General features: G+C 39.6%; 2 protein-coding genes across 2 annotated transcripts in view; one reads left to right on the forward strand and one right to left on the reverse strand.

The window, feature by feature from the left end:
• LOC128657290 (zinc finger protein 585A-like) overlaps positions 1-6,802 on the forward strand; it is a 267,903-nt gene extending 261,101 nt beyond the window's left edge. The window contains exons 11-12 of the mRNA XM_053711576.1: positions 1,831-1,938; positions 5,987-6,802. Of these exons, the coding sequence (XP_053567551.1) occupies positions 1,831-1,938; positions 5,987-6,615 (737 nt within the window). The 3' untranslated portion in view covers positions 6,616-6,802. The remainder of the gene's footprint in view (positions 1-1,830; positions 1,939-5,986) is intronic.
• The window catches only part of LOC128657292 (gastrula zinc finger protein XlCGF26.1-like), a 486,783-nt gene that overhangs the window by 255,990 nt on the left and 210,789 nt on the right, over positions 1-20,004 (reverse strand). The gene's annotated exons all lie outside the window — the stretch shown is intronic.

Genomic DNA, 20,004 nt, shown 5'->3' on the forward strand with positions numbered 1-20,004 from the left:
TTATATATCATTAGATATGCATAGATAGATCATTAAAATTAAAGGGACAGTCATCTCCAGAATTTTTGTTGTTTTAAAAGATAGATAATACCTTAATTACCCATTCCCCAGTTTTGCATAACTAACACAGTTTGATACTTTTGCTTCAGCAGAGGCTTCTTTTGGGAGAAAGGTTCTTCAAGCAGTGGTGCCTTCTGTTTAGGTTAACTGTCTTGTCCCTCCCTTATCATCCGTGTCCTCTAGCTTGGGTATTGGTTCCCAACAGTAATTAAGATGATCCGTGGACTCACCGTGTCATTAGAAAGAAAACATAATTTATTCTTACCTGATAAATGTATTTATTTCTTGACACGGTGAGTCCACAGCCCGTCCTGTTTTTCAGACAGTTTGCTCTTCTATAAACTTCAGGCACCTCTGCACCTTAGATTAATTCCTTTTCTCCTTTCCCTTTGGTCGAATGACTGGGGATACAGCTGTCTACAGAGAAGGAGCATTTTAAAGATGGATTTGTTTACCAAGCCCACAGATAGGAATAGTATTCTACATTTTGATAGTTTTCATCCTAAATGTATAATTAGTTCCCTTCCACTCAGTCAATTTGTAAGGGTTAGTAGAATAGTGACCAAACAGAACAGACTACAGAATAGACTTAACGGTATTGATGAGGCCTAATTTCAGGACCCTTTAAACACCTGTAGCTTTCCACTTCTCCATTGGACTCTGATATTGCACTGCAAATTAAATGACAAGCACTTGGAGAACCGTCTTACAGAACACACATAGAGATATGGTTTGCAAAACAGCTCTGATTTATTACGTCAGGATGACCAGTTTATATACTTTTCAAACATAACATAAATAACATTGAAACACATAATCATTAGCTCATTTCTAAGACACAAAAGTACAGATGTGTCCTGTAAGTCATTTTATCCTTGTCTGATATTCTTATGTCAATAGGTAAATTTATTACTGACCTGACAAGGGAACAATGTAAAAATCTCATAATACACTAATTAGATCTATAGCTACATTTGACCTATAGAAATCGCTTACATATCAGTATTTCTGCATGTAGCTCAAGAGTTCAAAAGTATATTAACAAGAAAACTGTGTGAAAGGTTATACTGTTTCTTGCTACATTTTGATATGATAAAGATACAATAAAAGATACAAAAGATACATTTTTATTGGCCGCTGTCTGGGTGCATGGATCATTGGCTGTCTCCAAATTAAACTTGCATGATTCAGATAGAGCATACCATTTTAAGACCCTTTTAATTCACTTCTATTTTCAAATGTGCTTCGTTCTTTTGGTATCCCTTGTTGAAAGGAATATGCACATATCCTACACTAGTGGGAGCTAGCTGCTGATTGGTGTCTGCACACATTTGTCTGTTGTGATTGGCTAACTAGATGTGTTCATCTAGCTGCCAGTAATGCAGTGCTGTTCCTTCAGCAAAGGATTAAAAGATAATGAAGAAATTTGCTAATAGAAGTAAATTGGAATTTTTTTTTAAATGGTATGTTCTATCCAAATCATGAAAGAAAATAATTAAGATAATTGAATGGTCTATAGTGAGATTTTAATAAGCAATGGAGAATGGGTTTTATTTTCAAAATTTCACAAAACCCTATAATACTGTTTACTGTTGTGCTGATGTCATTACATGGAATGTTTCTTACTGATGTGACTGCTACTGATGTAGGCTCAGGCGTATTTACCTTCAATTATAAACATTTTCACATTTTGTTTTCAACTATTTTTTAAAAAGATACTACAGAAATTGTAAAGAGTGATTCATTTATTATTATTTTTTTTTTCTTTAGGTGAAAATGATGCTAAGATTTCATGTAACACGGAACAAACAGAAGATCAGTGGCAAAGAAATATAACAGAAGCTGCAGAGCAGGAAATATGTGACAATATAAGTACAGGTAGGTGTATGTGTGTGACGTGTCTGAGGGATGCAGGGCATAAGTGAGTGTATATGTGTGACACATGAGAGGGATGCAGGGCACAGGTAAGTTTAAGGGTGTGACATGTCTGTGGGAAGGAGGGGATAGGTGAGTGTACATGTTTGACATATCTAAGGAAAGCAGGGCACAGGTGAGTGTATATGTGTGACACAATAGAGGGATGCAGGGCACAGGTGAATGTATATGTGTGACACAATAGAGGGATGCAGGGCACAGGTGAGTGTATATGTGTGACAAAAGAGGGATGCAGGGCACAGGTGAGTGTATATGTGTGACACAGTAGAGGGATGCAGGGCACAGGTGAGTGTATATGTATGACACAATAGAGGGATGCAGGGCACAGGTGAGTGTATATGTGTGACACAATAGAGGGATGCAGGGCACAGGTGAGTGTATATTTGTGACACATTAGAGGGATGCAGGGCACAGGTGAGTGTATATGTGTGACACAATAGAGGGATGCAGGGCACAGGTGAGTGTATATGTGTAGAAAAATATATTGTTGGGAGTGTCTTAGGTGGATATCCACAAAGCTCCTCAAAGAAAACAGTTAATACTCCCAATAACTGTAATGTGTTTATAACATGGGTGCAATGATTGAGAAGCGCTCAAAGCTAATGTGGTTCTGTTCTTTCTTTATATTATGTTGTATATGGAATAATTCCCATTGGTTGAAATTAACACTTGATATATGTCTCCAATATTATTAATTAACTATTGTTATATATCATAGCGCCACAATAGCGGGGAGGTCAACTCGTTTGGATCTTTAAGTTTTTTTAATCCAATTTCTGGACATTATCATTTGTTACACTATATAACAGGTACCTGATTATCAAATAGCAGAAATATATACTACAGTTATTCAATTGTTTTCTCTGATGAAATCGATGTTATAAGGGAGACGTCCCTTTTTATTTTTTTGTATGCTTTTAACAAGTTATTAAATTTCTGTCTAATTATACAAATGTTTTATTAGTTTTTATATATAGATAAGAAGCTCACATTAGACAACAAGTTTATATATATCAGTTGTATATACCTGTTTATATCTTTTTATTAACTGAATGTTGATAAATACTTAGGATTACCTACAATAAATATATAATAACAACATTGCAGTACATACATTAAACATTTATCCAATCACAAAATACAATATATTCAAATTATAGAATTTAACTAAATACTCTACCCGTGCTAATCTAGCGCTGGACTACATTCACTACATATCAACCACTGTTTTCTTAGAGGGGAATACATTAGTCTAGCAGGGTCAATTCTCCAGCGCCTCATCTTTCTCACTACCAGTATATGGAATAATTCCCATTGGTTGAAATTAACACTTGATATATGTCTCCAATATTATTAATTAACTATTGTTATATATCATTGATTGCTAAAAGTTAATATATCTGTATACCTGTATACTTTTCTTCTGACGTGATTGATTATATACGATAGCTAAGACTACAAAAATAGGAATAGATTCATGAATATCATTAGTAAATATTTCCTTATACATTCCTTCTATATATTTATGTCTCTGTTGTTATCAATTTTTAGCATATATAAAGAACAATACTATACAGTTGCATAAAATCTAACACTTTATCATATATAAAGAACGATACTATACAGTTGCATAAAATCTTAACACTTTACGAAGTATATATTTGTGTTGGTTACATATAATACCATACAAATTATATAAAATCCATACAATAAATTTGAGTTGTGGCTACAACTCTGCCTTCAATTTGGAGGTCCGTTATGTTGATTTAAAAAATTTGTGTTGATTAAAAGTTTGTTGCTTTTGAAAACACTATTATCCCATTGATATATCTTTCCATGCAATTGTATTGCAGTGGTATTAATCAATTTGTCTTTGGATGTTAATAAATTACTCAGTTGATGTGTTGTTATAAATCCGTAATATTGCACACAATTGATTTGACTTTCTTTTATAAGAATTTATGATACCCTCTTACCGGACCTCCGATGGCTTTACCTCCTTTTTTTCAATGCCTCCAAATTGAAGGCAGAGTTGTGGCCACAACTCAATTTTATTGTATGGATTTTATATAATTTGTATGTTATTATATGTAACCAACACAAATATATACTTACTAAAAATTGATAACAACAGAGACATAAATATATAGAAGGCATATATAAGGAGATATAAACTAATATATATTCATTAGTCTTAGTTATCGTATATAATCAATCACGTCAGAAGAAAAGTATACAGGTATACAGATATATTAATTTTTAGCAATCAATGATATATAACAATAGTTAATTAATAATATAGGAGACATATATCAAGTGTTAATTTCAACCAATGGAAATTATTCCATATACAACCTAATATAAGAAAGAACAGAACCAGATTAGCTTTTAGCGCTTCTCAATCATTGCACCCATGAGTGTATATGTGTGACACGTGAGAGGGATGCAGGGCACAGGTGAGTGTAAGTGTGTGACATGTCTGTGGGAAGGAGGGGGATAGGTACATTTATGACATATCTAAGGACAGCAGGGCACATGTGAGTGTACATGTGTGACATGTCTGAGGAAAGTAGGGCATGTGTGAATATAGGTGTGTTAAATATTTAAGAGAAGCCGGGCACAGATGACTGTATATGTGTGACACGTGGGAGGGATGCATGGCACAGGTGAGTGTAACTGTGACAAGTCTGTGGGAAACGGAACAGGTGAGTGTTTGTGTGTGACATGTCTTTGGGATGTAGGGCACATGTGAGTGTACGTGTGTGACATGTCTTTGGGAAGTAGGGCAGGCACATGTGAGTGTACGTGTGTGACATGTCTGAGGAAATCAAGACAAATGTGAGTATGTGTGTGACACTTGAGATGGATGTAGGGCACATGTGTGTGACATGTCTGTTGGAAACAGGGCACAGATAGTGTATGTGTGCAAAATGTGAGGGTTGCATGGCACAGTTGAGTGTACGTGTGAGATGTGCCTGTGGGAAACGTCACAGGTGCGTGTGTGTGGCGGGTCTGTGGGAAACCGGGCACAGGTGTGTGTACATATTAGTGAACATACACATCACACACGCACACAGGGCACAGGTGAGTGTACGTGTGTGATGTGTATGTTAACTAATATAGTTTATTTTACATATTACATTATATATTACTTTTTATATAAAATGATAATCTGGGCTTCATTACAAGTAAATAATATATGGCATAAATGCAACATTCTTAAACAATAAAACTGAATGTTTTGCGCACATAAACAATAAGCACTGATGTTTCATATTAAAGCACTTTTAAACTTATTCCTCTTTCCAGTGAGGGAAATGCTCTTAATAATCTTTAAGTAAACTTATTAACTGTGTGGTCTGATGTTATTTTGGAGATTTGTCACAAGTTGATATGCTTTTGATTTAGCTATATTGGCGTCTTTAAGCCTTTTCAGCTAAATAATCCTCATCATCTATATGGTATAACAGAATTGCATGAGTAACACATTTGGCTGGGGAGCTGCTGATTATTCCAGAAGGTGTAGTTAACACATGAATTAAATTCTATTCTCTGTTAAATCATTTATATATTGCTTAAATATACTACACCACCTGGGGCCATTTTCTTTGTTTTTGTTGTTCTAGAGTCATCTTTCTTTTAACTACAAGCACACAAGCTGTAGTTATAAAGATTAGTTTATGGGCTGAAATAATTGTATTACTTAAAGTTTCTGTGAACACAATTTTAAAAGGACTAGATACATTAGGTAGAAAAACAACATTAATGTCTATTTAGTTTGGTCTTTGACTAAATGTGAATTCTTAGAAATAGCCCCTAATGTACAGTAAACTGCCCTTAAGCCTTAGCATAAAAGCTGTGAAAAGGTCTAATGGTCACAGTGTCATCTACAAGTGTAGGGGACTGACTAAATCAGAACCGTTTATATGATCTCATTATTAAATAATTATATAATTAATAACAATACTCCCATTGTGTTTCTTATTGACAGGTGAATTCACAAACTGCAATAGTCCAAATCATGATCAGAGTGCAGATGCTTCTTTACATCTTCTTCAAAATCAAAGAAGCCACTTGGGAAATGTATGTTCTGAATGTGGGAAAAGTTTTCTTAAGAAATCACATCTTCTTAAACATCTAAAACTTCATACAGGAGAAAAGCTATTGTCCTGTTCTATATGTGGGGAATGTTTTAACCATAAAACAAACCTTGATGTTCATCAGAAAATTCATACAGGAGAAAAAGGATTTTTATGTTCTTACTGTGGGAAATATTTTACTCAGAAATCACATCTAATTGTTCATCAGAGAATTCACACAGGAGAGAAAGCATTTTCTTGTTCTGACTGTGGGAAATGTTTTACTCAGAAATCAAATCTTATTAAGCATCAGAAAATTCATACAGGAGAAAAAGAATTTTCATGCTCTCACTGTGGGAAATGTTTTAATCAGAAATCAGATCTTATTAGGCATCAGAAAATTCACAAAGGAGAGAAAGAATTTTCATGTTCTGACTGTGGGAAATATTTTACTCGGAAATCACATCTTATTAGCCATCACAAAACTCATTTTACTCAGAAACCAGTGTTTAACCTCCTAAGTGCAGAGGGTGATACGTAGTTGTCAGCCACACAATACCAAGTGCTGATGATGACTGCATGTGACCCCTTGGGGCGTGCAGTTTTGGAGAAGTTTGAGGCCCTTTCTGCACCTCAAGCGTTTATGAGGTGACCCCATGGTGGATTTGAATTAAATCACTAGTCATTAATCGCAAATTAAATAATGTTTTTCATTTTTAGAATAATAACTTTTCAGATTATTTTTCCAGTTATATCAGACCATTACTGATTTGATTATATATATCATTAGATATGCATAGATAGATCATTGAAATTAAAGGGACAGTCATCACCATAATTTTTGTTGTTTTAAAAGATAGATAATACCTTAATTACCCATTCCCCAGTTTTTCATAACTAACACAGTTTGATACTTTTGCTTCAGCAGAGGCTTCTTTTGGGAGAAAGGTTCTTCAAGCAGTGGTGCCTTCTGTTTAGGTTAACTGTCTTGTCCCTCCCTTATCATCCGTGTCCTCTAGCTTGGGTATTGGTTCCCAACAGTAATTAAGATGATCCGTGGACTCACTGTGTCATTAGAAAGAAAACATCATTTATTCTTACCTGATAAATGTATTTATTTCTTGACACGGTGAGTTCACAGCCCGCCCTGTTTTTCAGACAGTTTGCTCTTCTATAAACTTCAGGCACCTCTGCACCTTACATTAATTCCTTTTCCCCTTTCCCTCCAACGGGATGGAATAATGGTCAGGTATTGGGTAATGGAAAGAAATAAAGTAGTAGCAGGTAACATAGCCATGTAAGATTGATCAGAGTGATCATTATATGGTGGGTATTTAGTAGTGGGTGATGTAAATCTGTTAATAGCACACACACTTAGCTTAAACAATAGATATATTAGCAAAATAATAATAATAATAGCAATAATGATACCCATAATAATACGCATACCAAGGGAACCTATCCATGAGCCAAAACCATCAAAAGCACCATGTGCCTGTTTACGTATTTTAATTTGGACCTCATGTAATTTATTTATGTCTTGATGAATTCTACCAGTGTTATTGATAATAAATACACAAGTTGCGCCTATTCTCGCCCCCCCCCTCTGCTGCTAGAAGGTAGTCTAGCGCCATTCTGTTTTGGAGAGTGGTTTGTGCAATTTGTTCTTGTCTCATGCTAAGTGATTCTATAGCATCAGTAGTGTAATTAAAATTTTCATCTGTGAGTGTTGCAAACAGATTGAGCTTATAATAAAGTCTAATAGATGCTGCTGTAGGGACCCAGGATGCAGACCATATTTCATCATAATTGGTTTTAACAGTAATGCCTGATGCAGATGAATCTTTAAATGCTGCGCTTTCACGCTGGCGAATTTTATCATTGGACAGTGTGGTGTGAGTGCGAATTGCAGTGATGATATATCCTAAATAGCATGGAGAAAAATGTGTACATGGTATCATCTTTACACCCCATATTTCTCATAACCAATAATAACCATAGGGTAAATTAGGTGTAGATGGACATAATGGATTTTTATGTAAGGGGTGATGATGTTTAGTGGTTGCACCTGTATAAGTGACCATATTAGGTGCAGTTAGTTTAAACCAATCATAAATGATTTTGTGTATTGGATTTAATGTTATAGATGTATTATGGTAGAGAGAAAGATAAGTATTATCCCAAAGGTCAATACTGTTATATGTTCTATCTCTTATACCACCATTGTATGAAAATAACACAGTTGGGGGGCCATTTGTCGATGATATCTGGGTTAAAAATAGAACCATTATGATTTTATGACATTATGGAGCCATTATTAGCATAATTTATAAGATGTACTTTTTGTTTTTCTGATAAGTCCTTAGATGAATTATTGAACGTGAAATTCCACATAGTATAGGAGGTGATTAAATTATGTAAATTGTCAGTGTTGAGAGGGTGACCATAATATGGATATCCCCACTTCTCTCCATGAGGGGCATAGCCACAAACCCAGCATGATTTTGTTTTATTAGTCACCTTATATAAGTTCACAGTGGTTTTAACAAAAGTATTGCCTTTTTCCATGATGTGAGATGTAGATCTCTTGACCTGCGGGAGTGAAGCACATTGGCTTTTGGAGTGTCATTTATTATCATTGTGCAGGGGCGCACCAGGACTAGGGATTGAACTTGAACTGTAGGTTGGGACTCCAATGACTAAAGTAGGCACTAGGACAGTGGCAGCACCAACAAGGACTGTTATGATTAACAAATAGATGACAGCTCGTCGGGTTGAGGAGCGGGCACTGAAAGACCAGCGTCTGTCTTTCCATTCTGTGAGACTAGCTTGATCCTGCTGGCATGGATCCATGTTGGGCTCTCGTCTGTAATGATTGCGGTGCGTGTTACTGCGATGACCTCTGTGGGTGGTCCAAAAGGAGGATCCAGACTTTTATTCTTGTGCAATCCCTTTACCAGGACCTTGTCTCCAGGCTTGAAAGGGTGTGTCGGTGTACCTGAAGGGGATGGCAGGGAAAAAGATACATCACCATAGATACTGTTCAGTTTCTCTACAAGTTTTAAAACATATTCTCCCCTTACCACCTTTATGTTTGCACCAAGGAGTAGGAAATGTTCTGCCCATTAAAATTTCAAATGGTGAATAACCAGTAGTGGCACTAGGGGTCATTCTGACTTCTGCCAATGCTGCAGGTAAATGTTCAGGCCAATTAGTAAAAGTGCCATCAGTTCCCTTCCTCAACGTTTCTTTTATAGTTCTTTCTCTTGTTAAGTGTATTCAGTCCACGGGTCATCCATTACTTATGGGATATATTCCCTTCCCAACAGGAAGTTGCAAGAGGATCACCCAAGCAGAGCTGCTATATAGCTCCTCCCCTCACATGTCATATCCAGTCATTCTCTTGCAACTCAACTAGATAGGACGTTGTGAGAGGTCTGTGGTGTTTTTTATACTTAGTTTATTTCTTCAATCAAAAGTTTGTTATTTTAAATGGCACCGGAGTGTGCTGTTTGTTCTCAGGCAGTATTTAGAAGAAGAATCTGCCTGCGTTTTCTATGATCTTAGCAGAAGTAACCAAGATCCACTGGCTGTTCTCGCACATTCTGAGGAGTGGGGTAACTTTCAGAAAGGGAATAGCGTGCGGGGTACCCTGCAAACAAGGTATGTGCAGTAAATTATTTTTCTAAGGAATGGAATTGACTAAGAAAATACTGCTGATACCGATGTAATGTAAGTAAAGCTTTTAATACAGTGAGAGCGACTGTTAGCAGGCTGATTTAATTATATACAGTAAAAGTAATTTTCTAAGGAATGGAATTTGACTGAGAAAATGCTATTAATACTGAAGTGATGTTATAAGCCTTAAATGCAGTAGGAAGTCTGGTATCAGGCTTATCAATAAATATACATATTCCTTAAAAAAAAGGATATTTAAAACGATTTTGCTGGCATGTTTAATCGTTTTGTGAGGTACATTGGTGATAAAACTTATTGGGGCATAAATTTTTTCCACATGGCTGACCGGTATTTCTGTATAGAAACAGTTAACTGAAACTCCCAATGTTGTAATATTGAGTAGGAGGGGCCTATTTTAGCGCTTTTTTGATGCAGTAAAAATTCAGGCTCAGTCTTCCTGCTTCTTCCTGCATGACCCAGGTCGTCTCCAGAGAGCTTAAGGGACTTCAAAAGTCATTTTGAGGGAGGTAATCAGTCACAGCAGACCTGTGACAGTGGTTTTGACTGTATTAAGAAACAGGTTTTTTTTCTTTACTGCTTATAAAAAACCGTTTTGGGTATTAAGGGGTTAATCATCCATTTGCAAGTGGGTGCAATGCTCTGCTAACTTATTACATACACTGTGAAAATTTGGTTGCTATAACTGATTTGGTTCATTGTTATTTCAACTGTGACAGTTTGTTGTGCTTCTTAAAGGCACAGTAGCGTTTTTCTATATTGCTTGTAAAATTATTTACAGTGTTTTCCAAGTCTGCTAGTCTTATTGCTAGTCTGTTTAAACATGTCTGACACAGGTGAATCTGTTTGTTCACTATGTTTGAAGGCCGGTGTGGAGCCCCATAGAAATATGTGTACTAAATGTATTGATTTCACTTTAAATAATAAAGGTCAGTCTTTATCTATAAAGGAATTATCACCAGACAACGAGGGGGAAGTTATGCCGACTAACTCTCATCACGTGTCAGTACCTTCGCCTCCCGCTCAGGCAGACGGTCCCTAAGGTGGAGGGAGCAGTTTCTACTTTAGCTAAGCGTACCACTATCCCGGTGGAGGATAGTTGTGCTTTTTCGGATCCAATGGATAAAAAATCAGAAATTTACCTTAAGAAAATGTTTGTTCAACAAGGTTTTATCTTACAGCCCCTTGCATGCATTGCGCCTGTCACTGCTGCTGCGGCATTCTGGTTTGAGTCTCTAGAAGAGGCCATTCACTCAGCTCCATTGGATGAAATTATGGACAAGCTTAAAGCACTTAAGCTAGCTAATGCATTTGTTTCTGATGCCATTGTACATTTAACCAAACTAACGGCTAAGAACTCCGGAATCGCCATCCAGGCGCGCAGAGCGCTATGGCTTAAATCCTGGTCAGCTGACGTGACTTCTAAATCTAAATTGCTGAATATTCCTTTCAAGGGGAAAACCTTATTCGGGCCCGGCTTGAAAGAAATTATCGCTGACATTACTGGAGGTAAGGGTCATACTCTTCCTCAGGACAGGGCCAAATCAAAGGCCAAACAGTCTAATTTTCATGCCTTTCGAAACTTCAAGGCAGGAGCAACATCAACTTCCTCCGCTCCAAAACAGGAAGGAACTGTTGCTCGTTACAAACAGGCCTGGAAAACTAACCAGTCCTGGAACAAGGGCAAGCAGGCCAGAAAACCTGCTACTGCCCCTAAGACAGCATGAAGAGATGGCCCCCTATCCGGAAACGGATCTAGTGGGGGGCAGACTTTCTCTCTTCCCCCAGGCGTGGGCAAGGGATGTCCAGGATCCATGGGCGTTGGAGATCATATCTCAGGGATATCTTCTGGACTTCAAGGCTTCTCCTCCTCAAGGGAGATTTCATCTTTCAAGGTTATCAGAAAACCAGATAAAGAAAGAGGCATTCCTACGCTGCGTACAAGACCTCCTAGTAATGGGAGTGATCCATCCAGTTCCGCGGACGGAACAAGGACAGGGATTTTATTCAAATCTGTTCGTGGTTCCCAAGAAAGAGGGAACCTTCAGACCAATCTTGGATCTAAAGATCTTAAACAAATTCCTCAGAGTTCCATCTTTCAAAATGGAAACTATTCGGACCATCCTACCCATGATCCAAGAGGGTCAGTACATGACCACAGTGGACTTAAAGGATGCCTACCTTCACATACCGATTCACAAGGATCATCATCGGTTCCTAAGATTTGCCTTTCTAGACAGGCATTACCAATTTGTAGCTCTTCCCTTCGGATTGGCTACGGCCCCGAGAATCTTTACAAAGGTTCTGGGCTCTCTTCTGGCGGTTCTAAGACCGCGAGGCATAGCGGTGGCTCCGTATCTAGACGACATCCTGATACAGGCGTCAAGCTTTCAAATTGCCACGTCTCATACAGAGATAGTCCTGGCCTCTCTAAGGTCGCATGGGTGGAAGGTGAACGTGGAAAAGAGTTCTCTATCACCACTCACAAGAGTCTCCTTCCTAGGGACTCTAATAGATTCTGTAGAGATGAAAATTTACCTGACGGAGGCCAGGTTATCAAAACTTCTAAATGCTTGCCGTGTCCTTCATTCCATTCCACGCCCGTCAGTGGCTCAGTGCATGGAAGTAATCGGCTTAATGGTAGCAGCAATGGACATAGTGCCATTTGCGCGCCTGCATCTCAGACAGCTGCAATTGTGCATGCTGGGTCAGTGGAATGGGGATTACTCAGATTTGTCCCCCCTACTAAATCTGGATCAAGAGACCAGAGATTCTCTTCTCTGGTGGCTATCTCGGGTCCATCTGTCAAAGGGTATGACCTTTCGCAGGCCAGATTGGACGATTGTAACAACAGATTTCTCCTCCCAATAAATATTCTGGAGTTAAGAGCAATATTCAATGCTCTTCTAGCTTGGCCTCAGTTAGCAACACTGAGGTTCATCAGATTTCAGTCGGACAACATCACGACTGTGGCTTACATCAACCATCAAGGGGGAACCAGGAGTTCCCTAGCGATGTTAGAAGTCTCAAAGATAATTCGCTGGGCAGAGTCTCACTCTAAGTCGTCAGACTTTTCATCCGGGGGAGTGGGAACTCCATCCGGAGGTGTTTGCTCAACTGGTCCAACGTTGGGGCAAACCAGAACTGGATCTCATGGCGTCTCGCCAGAACGCCAAGCTTCCTTGTTACGGATCCAGGTCCAGGACCCGGGAGCGACGCTGATAGATGCTCTAGCAGCTCCTTGGTTCTTCAACATGGCTTATGTGTTTCCACCGTTTCCTCTGCTCCCTCGACTGATTGCCAAGATCAAACAGGAGAGAGCATCGGTGATTCTGATAGCGCCTGCGTGGCCACGCAGGACCTGGTATGCAGACCTAGTGGACATGTCGTCCTGTCCACCATGGACTCTACCTTTGAGGCAAGACCTTCTAATACAAGGTCCTTTCAATCATCCAAATCTAATTTCTCTGAGACTGACTGCATGGAGATTGAACGTTTGATCCTATCAAAGTGTGGTTTCTCCGAGTCAGTTATTGATACCTTAATACAGGCACGAAAGCCTGTTACCAGGAAAATCTACCATAAGATATGGCGTAAATACCTGTATTGGTGCGAATCCAAGTGTTACTCCTGGAGTAAGGTTAGGATTCCTAGGATATTGTCCTTTCTCCAAGAGGGTTTGGAAAAAGGCTTATCAGCTAGTTCTTTAAAGGGACAGATCTCTGCTCTGTCTATCCTTTTGCACAAGCGTCTGGCAGAAGTTCCAGACGTCCAGGCTTTTTGTCAGGCTTTGGTTAGGATTAAGCTTGTGTTTAAAACTGTTGCTCCTCCGTGGAGCTTAAACTTGGTTCTGAAAGTTTTTCAAGGAGTTCCGTTTGAACCCCTTCATTCCATTGATATTAAACTTTTATCTTGGTAAGTTCTGTTTTTGATGGCTATCTCCTCGGCCCGAAGAGTCTCGGAGTTATCCGCCTTACATTGTGATTCTCCTTATCTGATTTTCCATTCAGACAAGGTAGTTCTGCGTACTAAACCTGGGTTTTTACCTAAGGTAGTCTCTAACAGGAATATCAATCAGGAGATTGTTGTTCCATCATTATGTCCTAATCCTTCTTCAAAGAAGGAACGACTTTTGCATAATCTGGACGTAGTCCGTGCCCTAAAATTCTATTTACAGGCAACTAAAGATTTTCGTCAAACTTCTTCCCTGTTTGTCGTTTACTCTGGACAGAGGAGAGGTCAGAAAGCTTCGGCAACCTCTCTCTCTTTTTGGCTTCGTAGCATAATACGTTTAGCCTATGAGACTGCTGGACAGCAGCCCCCTGAAAGAATTACAGCTCATTCCACTAGAGCTGTGGCTTCCACCTGGGCCTTTAAGAATGAGGCCTCTATTGAACAGATTTGCAAGGCTGCGACTTGGTCTTCGCTTCACACCTTTTCAAAATTTTACAAATTTGACACTTTTGCTTCTTCGGAGGCTGTTTTTGGGAGAAAGGTTCTACAGGCAGTGGTTCCTTCAGTTTAAGTTCCTGCCTTGTCCCTCCCATCATCCGTGTACTTTAGCTTTGGTATTGGTATCCCATAAGTAATGGATGACCCGTGGACTGAATACACTTAACAAGAGAAAACATAATTTATGCTTACCTGATAAATTTATTTATCTTGTAGTGTATTCAGTCCACGGCCCGCCCTGTCTTTTTTAAGGCAGATTTAAATTTTAATTAAAACTCCAGTCACCACTGCACCCTATGGTTTCTCCTTTCTCGTCTTGTTTCGGTCGAATGACTGGATATGACATGTGAGGGGAGGAGCTATATAGCAGCTCTGCTTGGGTGATCCTCTTGCAACTTCCTGTTGGGAAGGGAATATATCCCATAAGTAATGGATGACCCGTGGACTGAATACACTACAAGAGAAATAAATTTATCAGGTAAGCATAAATTATGTTTTTCATCTTATCTACCTGACCTGAGGATTTAGGATGATATGGGATATGAAATGTCCATTCAATGGAAAGCAAAGTACAAACCTGTTGAGTTTCTTGAGAGACAAATGGAGTACCTCTATCACTATTTATCTGTAGAGGGCAGCCAAACCTAGGTATAATTTCTTTACACAAAATTGTAGCTACGGTTTTAGCATTTTCTTTTGCTGTGGGGAAAGCCTCTACCCATTTACTGAATTGGTCTACAATAACCAATAAGTATTGTATGTCTCCTTTTGCAGTAGGCATATGTGTGAAATCAATCTGTAATGTTTGCATAGGGCCATCAGGTGGCTGTAGATGATCTAATTTACCATGTATGGTACCTCCAGGATTATTACGTGCACATGTTTGGCATCTACTTAATTGTGCATCTATTAGTGAGTGTAAATCATGTATTACATACCGTTGTGACATGTTGTGTTCTGTAAGACGGTTCTCCAAGCGCTTGTCATTTAATTCGCAGTGCAATATCAGAGTCCAAAGGAGAAGGGAGAAGTGGAAAGCTACAGGTGTTTAAAGGGTCCTGGGTCCTGAAATTAGGCCTCATCAGGTATGAAAAACACATTTTCTCCAACATAGGTGTGTCCGGTCCACGGCGTCATCCTTACTTGTGGGATATTCTCTTCCCCAACAGGAAATGGCAAAGAGCCCAGCAAAGCTGGTCACATGATCCCTCCTAGGCTCCGCCTACCCCAGTCATTCTCTTTGCCGTTGTACAGGCAACATCTCCACGGAGATGGCTTAGAGATGACCACGGTGGATTTAAAGGATGCGTATCTACATATTCCTATCCACAAGGAACATCATCGGTTCCTGAGGTTCGCATTCCTGGACAAACATTACCAGTTCGTGGCGCTTCCTTTCGGATTAGCCACTGCTCCAAGGATTTTCACAAAGGTACTAGGGTCCCTTCTAGCTGTGCTAAGACCAAGGGGCATTGCTGTAGTTCCTTACTTGGACGACATTCTGATTCAAGCGTCGTCCCTTCCTCAAGCAAAGGCTCACACGGACATTGTCCTGGCCTTTCTCAGATCTCACGGATGGAAAGTGAACGTGGAAAAGAGTTCTCTATCTCCGTCAACAAGGGTTCCCTTCTTGGGAACAATAATAGACTCCTTAGAAATGAGGATTTTTCTGACAGAGGCCAGAAAAACAAAACTTCTAGACTCTTGTCGGATACTTCATTCCGTTCCTCTTCCTTCCATAGCTCAGTGCATGGAAGTGATCGGGTTGATGGTAGCGGCAATGGACATAGTTCCTTTTGCACGCATTCATCTAAGACCATTACAACTGTGCATGCTCAGTCAGTGGAATGGGGACTATACAGACTTGTCTCCGAAGATACAAGTAAATCAGAGGACCAGAGACTCACTCCGTTGGTGGCTGTCCCTGGACAACCTGTCACGAGGGATGACATTCCGCAGACCAGAGTGGGTCATTGTCACGACCGACGCCAGTCTGATGGGCTGGGGCGCGGTCTGGGGATCCCTGAAAGCTCAGGGTCTTTGGTCTCGGGAAGAATCTCTTCTACCGATAAATATTCTGGAACTGAGAGCGATATTCAATGCTCTCAAGGCTTGGCCTCAGCTAGCGAGGGCCAAGTTCATACGGTTTCAATCAGACAACATGACAACTGTTGCGTACATCAACCATCAGGGGGGAACAAGGAGTTCCCTGGCGATGGAAGAAGTGACCAAAATCATTCTATGGGCGGAGTCTCACTCCTGCCACCTGTCTGCTATCCACATCCCAGGAGTGGAAAATTGGGAAGCGGATTTTCTGAGTCGTCAGACATTGCATCCGGGGGAGTGGGAACTCCATCCGGAAATCTTTGCCCAAGTCACTCAGCTGTGGGGCATTCCAGACATGGATCTGATGGCCTCTCGTCAGAACTCCAAAGTTCCTTGCTACGGGTCCAGATCCAGGGATCCCAAGGCGGCTCTAGTGGATGCACTAGTAGCACCTTGGACCTTCAAACTAGCTTATGTGTTCCCGCCGTTTCCTCTCATCTCCAGGCTGGTAGCCAGGATCAATCAGGAGAGGGCGTCGGTGATCTTGATAGCTCCTGCGTGGCCACGCAGGACTTGGTATGCAGATCTGGTGAATATGTCATCGGCTCCACCTTGGAAGCTACCTTTGAGACGAGACCTTCTTGTTCAGGGTCCGTTCGAACATCCGAATCTGGTTTCACTCCAGCTGACTGCTTGGAGATTGAACGCTTGATCTTCTCGAAGCGAGGGTTCTCAGATTCTGTTATCGATACTCTTGTTCAGGCCAGAAAGCCTGTAACTAGAAAGATTTACCACAAAATTTGGAAAAAATATATCTGTTGGTGTGAATCTAAAGGATTCCCTTGGGACAAGGTGAAGATTCCTAGGATTCTATCCTTCCTTCAAGAAGGATTGGAAAAAGGATTATCTGCTAGTTCCCTGAAGGGACAGATTTCTGCCTTGTCTGTGTTACTTCACAAAAAGCTGGCCGCTGTGCCAGATGTTCAAGCCTTTGTTCAGGCTCTGGTTAGAATTAAGCCTGTTTACAAACCTTTGACTCCTCCTTGGAGTCTCAATTTAGTTCTTTCAGTTCTTCAGGGGGTTCCGTTTGAACCCTTGCATTCCGTTGATATTAAGTTATTATCTTGGAAAGTTTTGTTTTTAGTTGCAATTTCTTCTGCTAGAAGAGTTCAGAATTATCTGCTCTGCAGTGTTCTCCTCCTTATCTGGTGTTCCATGCAGATAAGGTGGTTTTACGTACTAAACCTGTTTTTCTTCCAAAAGTTGTTTCTAACAAAAACATTAACCAGGAGATTATCGTACCTTCTCTGTGTCCGAAACCAGTTTCAAAGAAGGAACGTTTGTTGCACAATTTGGATGTTGTTCGCGCTCTAAAATTCTATTTAGATGCTACAAAGGATTTTAGACAAACATCTTCCTTGTTTGTTGTTTATTCCGGTAAAAGGAGAGGTCAAAAAGCAACTTCTACCTCTCTCTCTTTTTGGATTAAAAGCATCATCAGATTGGCTTACGAGACTGCCGGACGGCAGCCTCCCGAAAGAATCACAGCTCATTCCACTAGGGCTGTGGCTTCCACATGGGCCTTCAAGAACGAGGCTTCTATTGATCAGATATGTAGGGCAGCGACTTGGTCTTCACTGCACACTTTTACCAAATTTTACAAGTTTGATACTTTTGCTTCTTCTGAGGCTATTTTTGGGAGAAAGGTTTTGCAAGCCGTGGTGCCTTCCATTTAGGTGACCTGATTTGCTCCCTCCCTTCATCCGTGTCCTAAAGCTTTGGTATTGGTTCCCACAAGTAAGGATGACGCCGTGGACCGGACACACCTATGTTGGAGAAAACAGAATTTATGTTTACCTGATAAATTACTTTCTCCAACGGTGTGTCCGGTCCACGGCCCGCCCTGGTTTTTTTAATCAGGTCTGATAATTTATTTTCTTTAACTACAGTCACCACGGTACCATATGGTTTCTCCTATGCAAATATTCCTCCTTAACGTCGGTCGAATGACTGGGGTAGGCGGAGCCTAGGAGGGATCATGTGACCAGCTTTGCTGGGCTCTTTGCCATTTCCTGTTGGGGAAGAGAATATCCCACAAGTAAGGATGACGCTGTGGACCGGACACACCGTTGGAGAAAGTAATTTATCAGGTAAACATAAATTCTGTTTTTACAATAAGATTATCCATTGACTCTAATATAAAAGGAATTGAATAGACCAGGTAGCAATACATGTTAGAGGAAAAACAAAAAAACATAAAGAGAAGCGCCTAGTCTTTTTATGGATCACACGGAACATAATAAACATATTATGAGTATTATTAAAGGGACAGTTTACTCAAAAAATGTATATCCTTACATTTGTTCCCAATGATCCACTTTACCAGCTGGATTGTATTAAATTGTTTACAATATTTACTTTACCCTTATATTGGCATTTGAAATAGTTGAATTAGCCTGTGGTATCCCCACCTATTCTGAAAGTTTTTGGCTTTAGAGCCAAGCTATAAATAAGCTGTGTAAACACATCCAGCAGAATAAATTACACTCCCAGTGGGGTATAGCAGAGATAAGGTAATAAAATGTTAATTTTCCATTGCTCTCTCCAAGTATTGGTATTTGGTTTATGTACAGATAAATGAAAAAGGAGCAGGTATATGTACACAATCTGATAAAGTAATGAGATCTGATTATACCTACAAGCTCAACCCATTTTATTAGGTTGTGGCTTCAAAACACAAAATCAGCTAATTCATATACACAGATAAACCTTAAAAAGCAAATTCTCATACATTTTATATTCTGCAACTGGTAAAAAAAAGTAATTGGCAACACATTAAGGGAAATTTTTTTTTTACATTATACTGTCCCTTTAAGCAATATTGGCTGATATTACAGAAATTGAATCCTAATGTTTCTGATGTCCATGTGGGAGGATCTATATTGGGTAGACCACCCGTATCTTATCTTGATAAGCGCTGGGTGAAACGCGTCGAAAACTGTGGTTTTTATTCACTTTGGAAATCTGTATACTACTTTCTTTTAAGAGACGCTTTAACCCGGGTTATTTGCTCTTGTAATATTCCACCAAGTCTGCGGCCTGCGTGCGTGGCACTAAGTGCAGGTGAAGATTGCGGACCATTCTCATAGAGAAGTTTGTTTCACTTTGCTTCCTCCTTATTTCAATATTGGTATATCATAAAAAATCAGAACGGACAGATTGTTGGGCAAAGACAAGCCTCCCGAGTGTCACCCGTGACGTCAGACGCCAGAGTCACGTGGGGTGAACTCGCGGTTGTAAGTATACTTCCAGCCGAACAATACAGACCAATTCCCCAGGGACATGGGAGCTAAGGTATGAACTAAGTAACAGGAACTGTTTACCGGATTATACAGACACAGGTAATCTTATTCTAAATACTGCACCAATAAGATCACTATACTCTCCAAGGTGGGATTGTGAAAAGAAAACTTTTTGGATCTAAACATTTGTGGCTTTGTCAGAAAGACTTTTTATTAGCTATTCACAAATATATGTGGCTTTGTCAGAAAGACTTTCATTAGCGGTACACTAATAACCATTGTTGTGCATAATTTGTACTTAACCGCACCAGGTCAACAGTATAAGCTGAATTTTGTAACTTAGTAACGACACTGTTACTTGTATAGTCAATTTTACTTTTTGTTGCCAATTTTAAATCTTTTTGATGCATATTGAATTTCTGTGTACACACATA

Source organism: Bombina bombina, chromosome 4 (genome assembly GCF_027579735.1).
Source record: "Bombina bombina isolate aBomBom1 chromosome 4, aBomBom1.pri, whole genome shotgun sequence".
Classification (NCBI taxonomy): domain Eukaryota; kingdom Metazoa; phylum Chordata; class Amphibia; order Anura; family Bombinatoridae; genus Bombina; species Bombina bombina.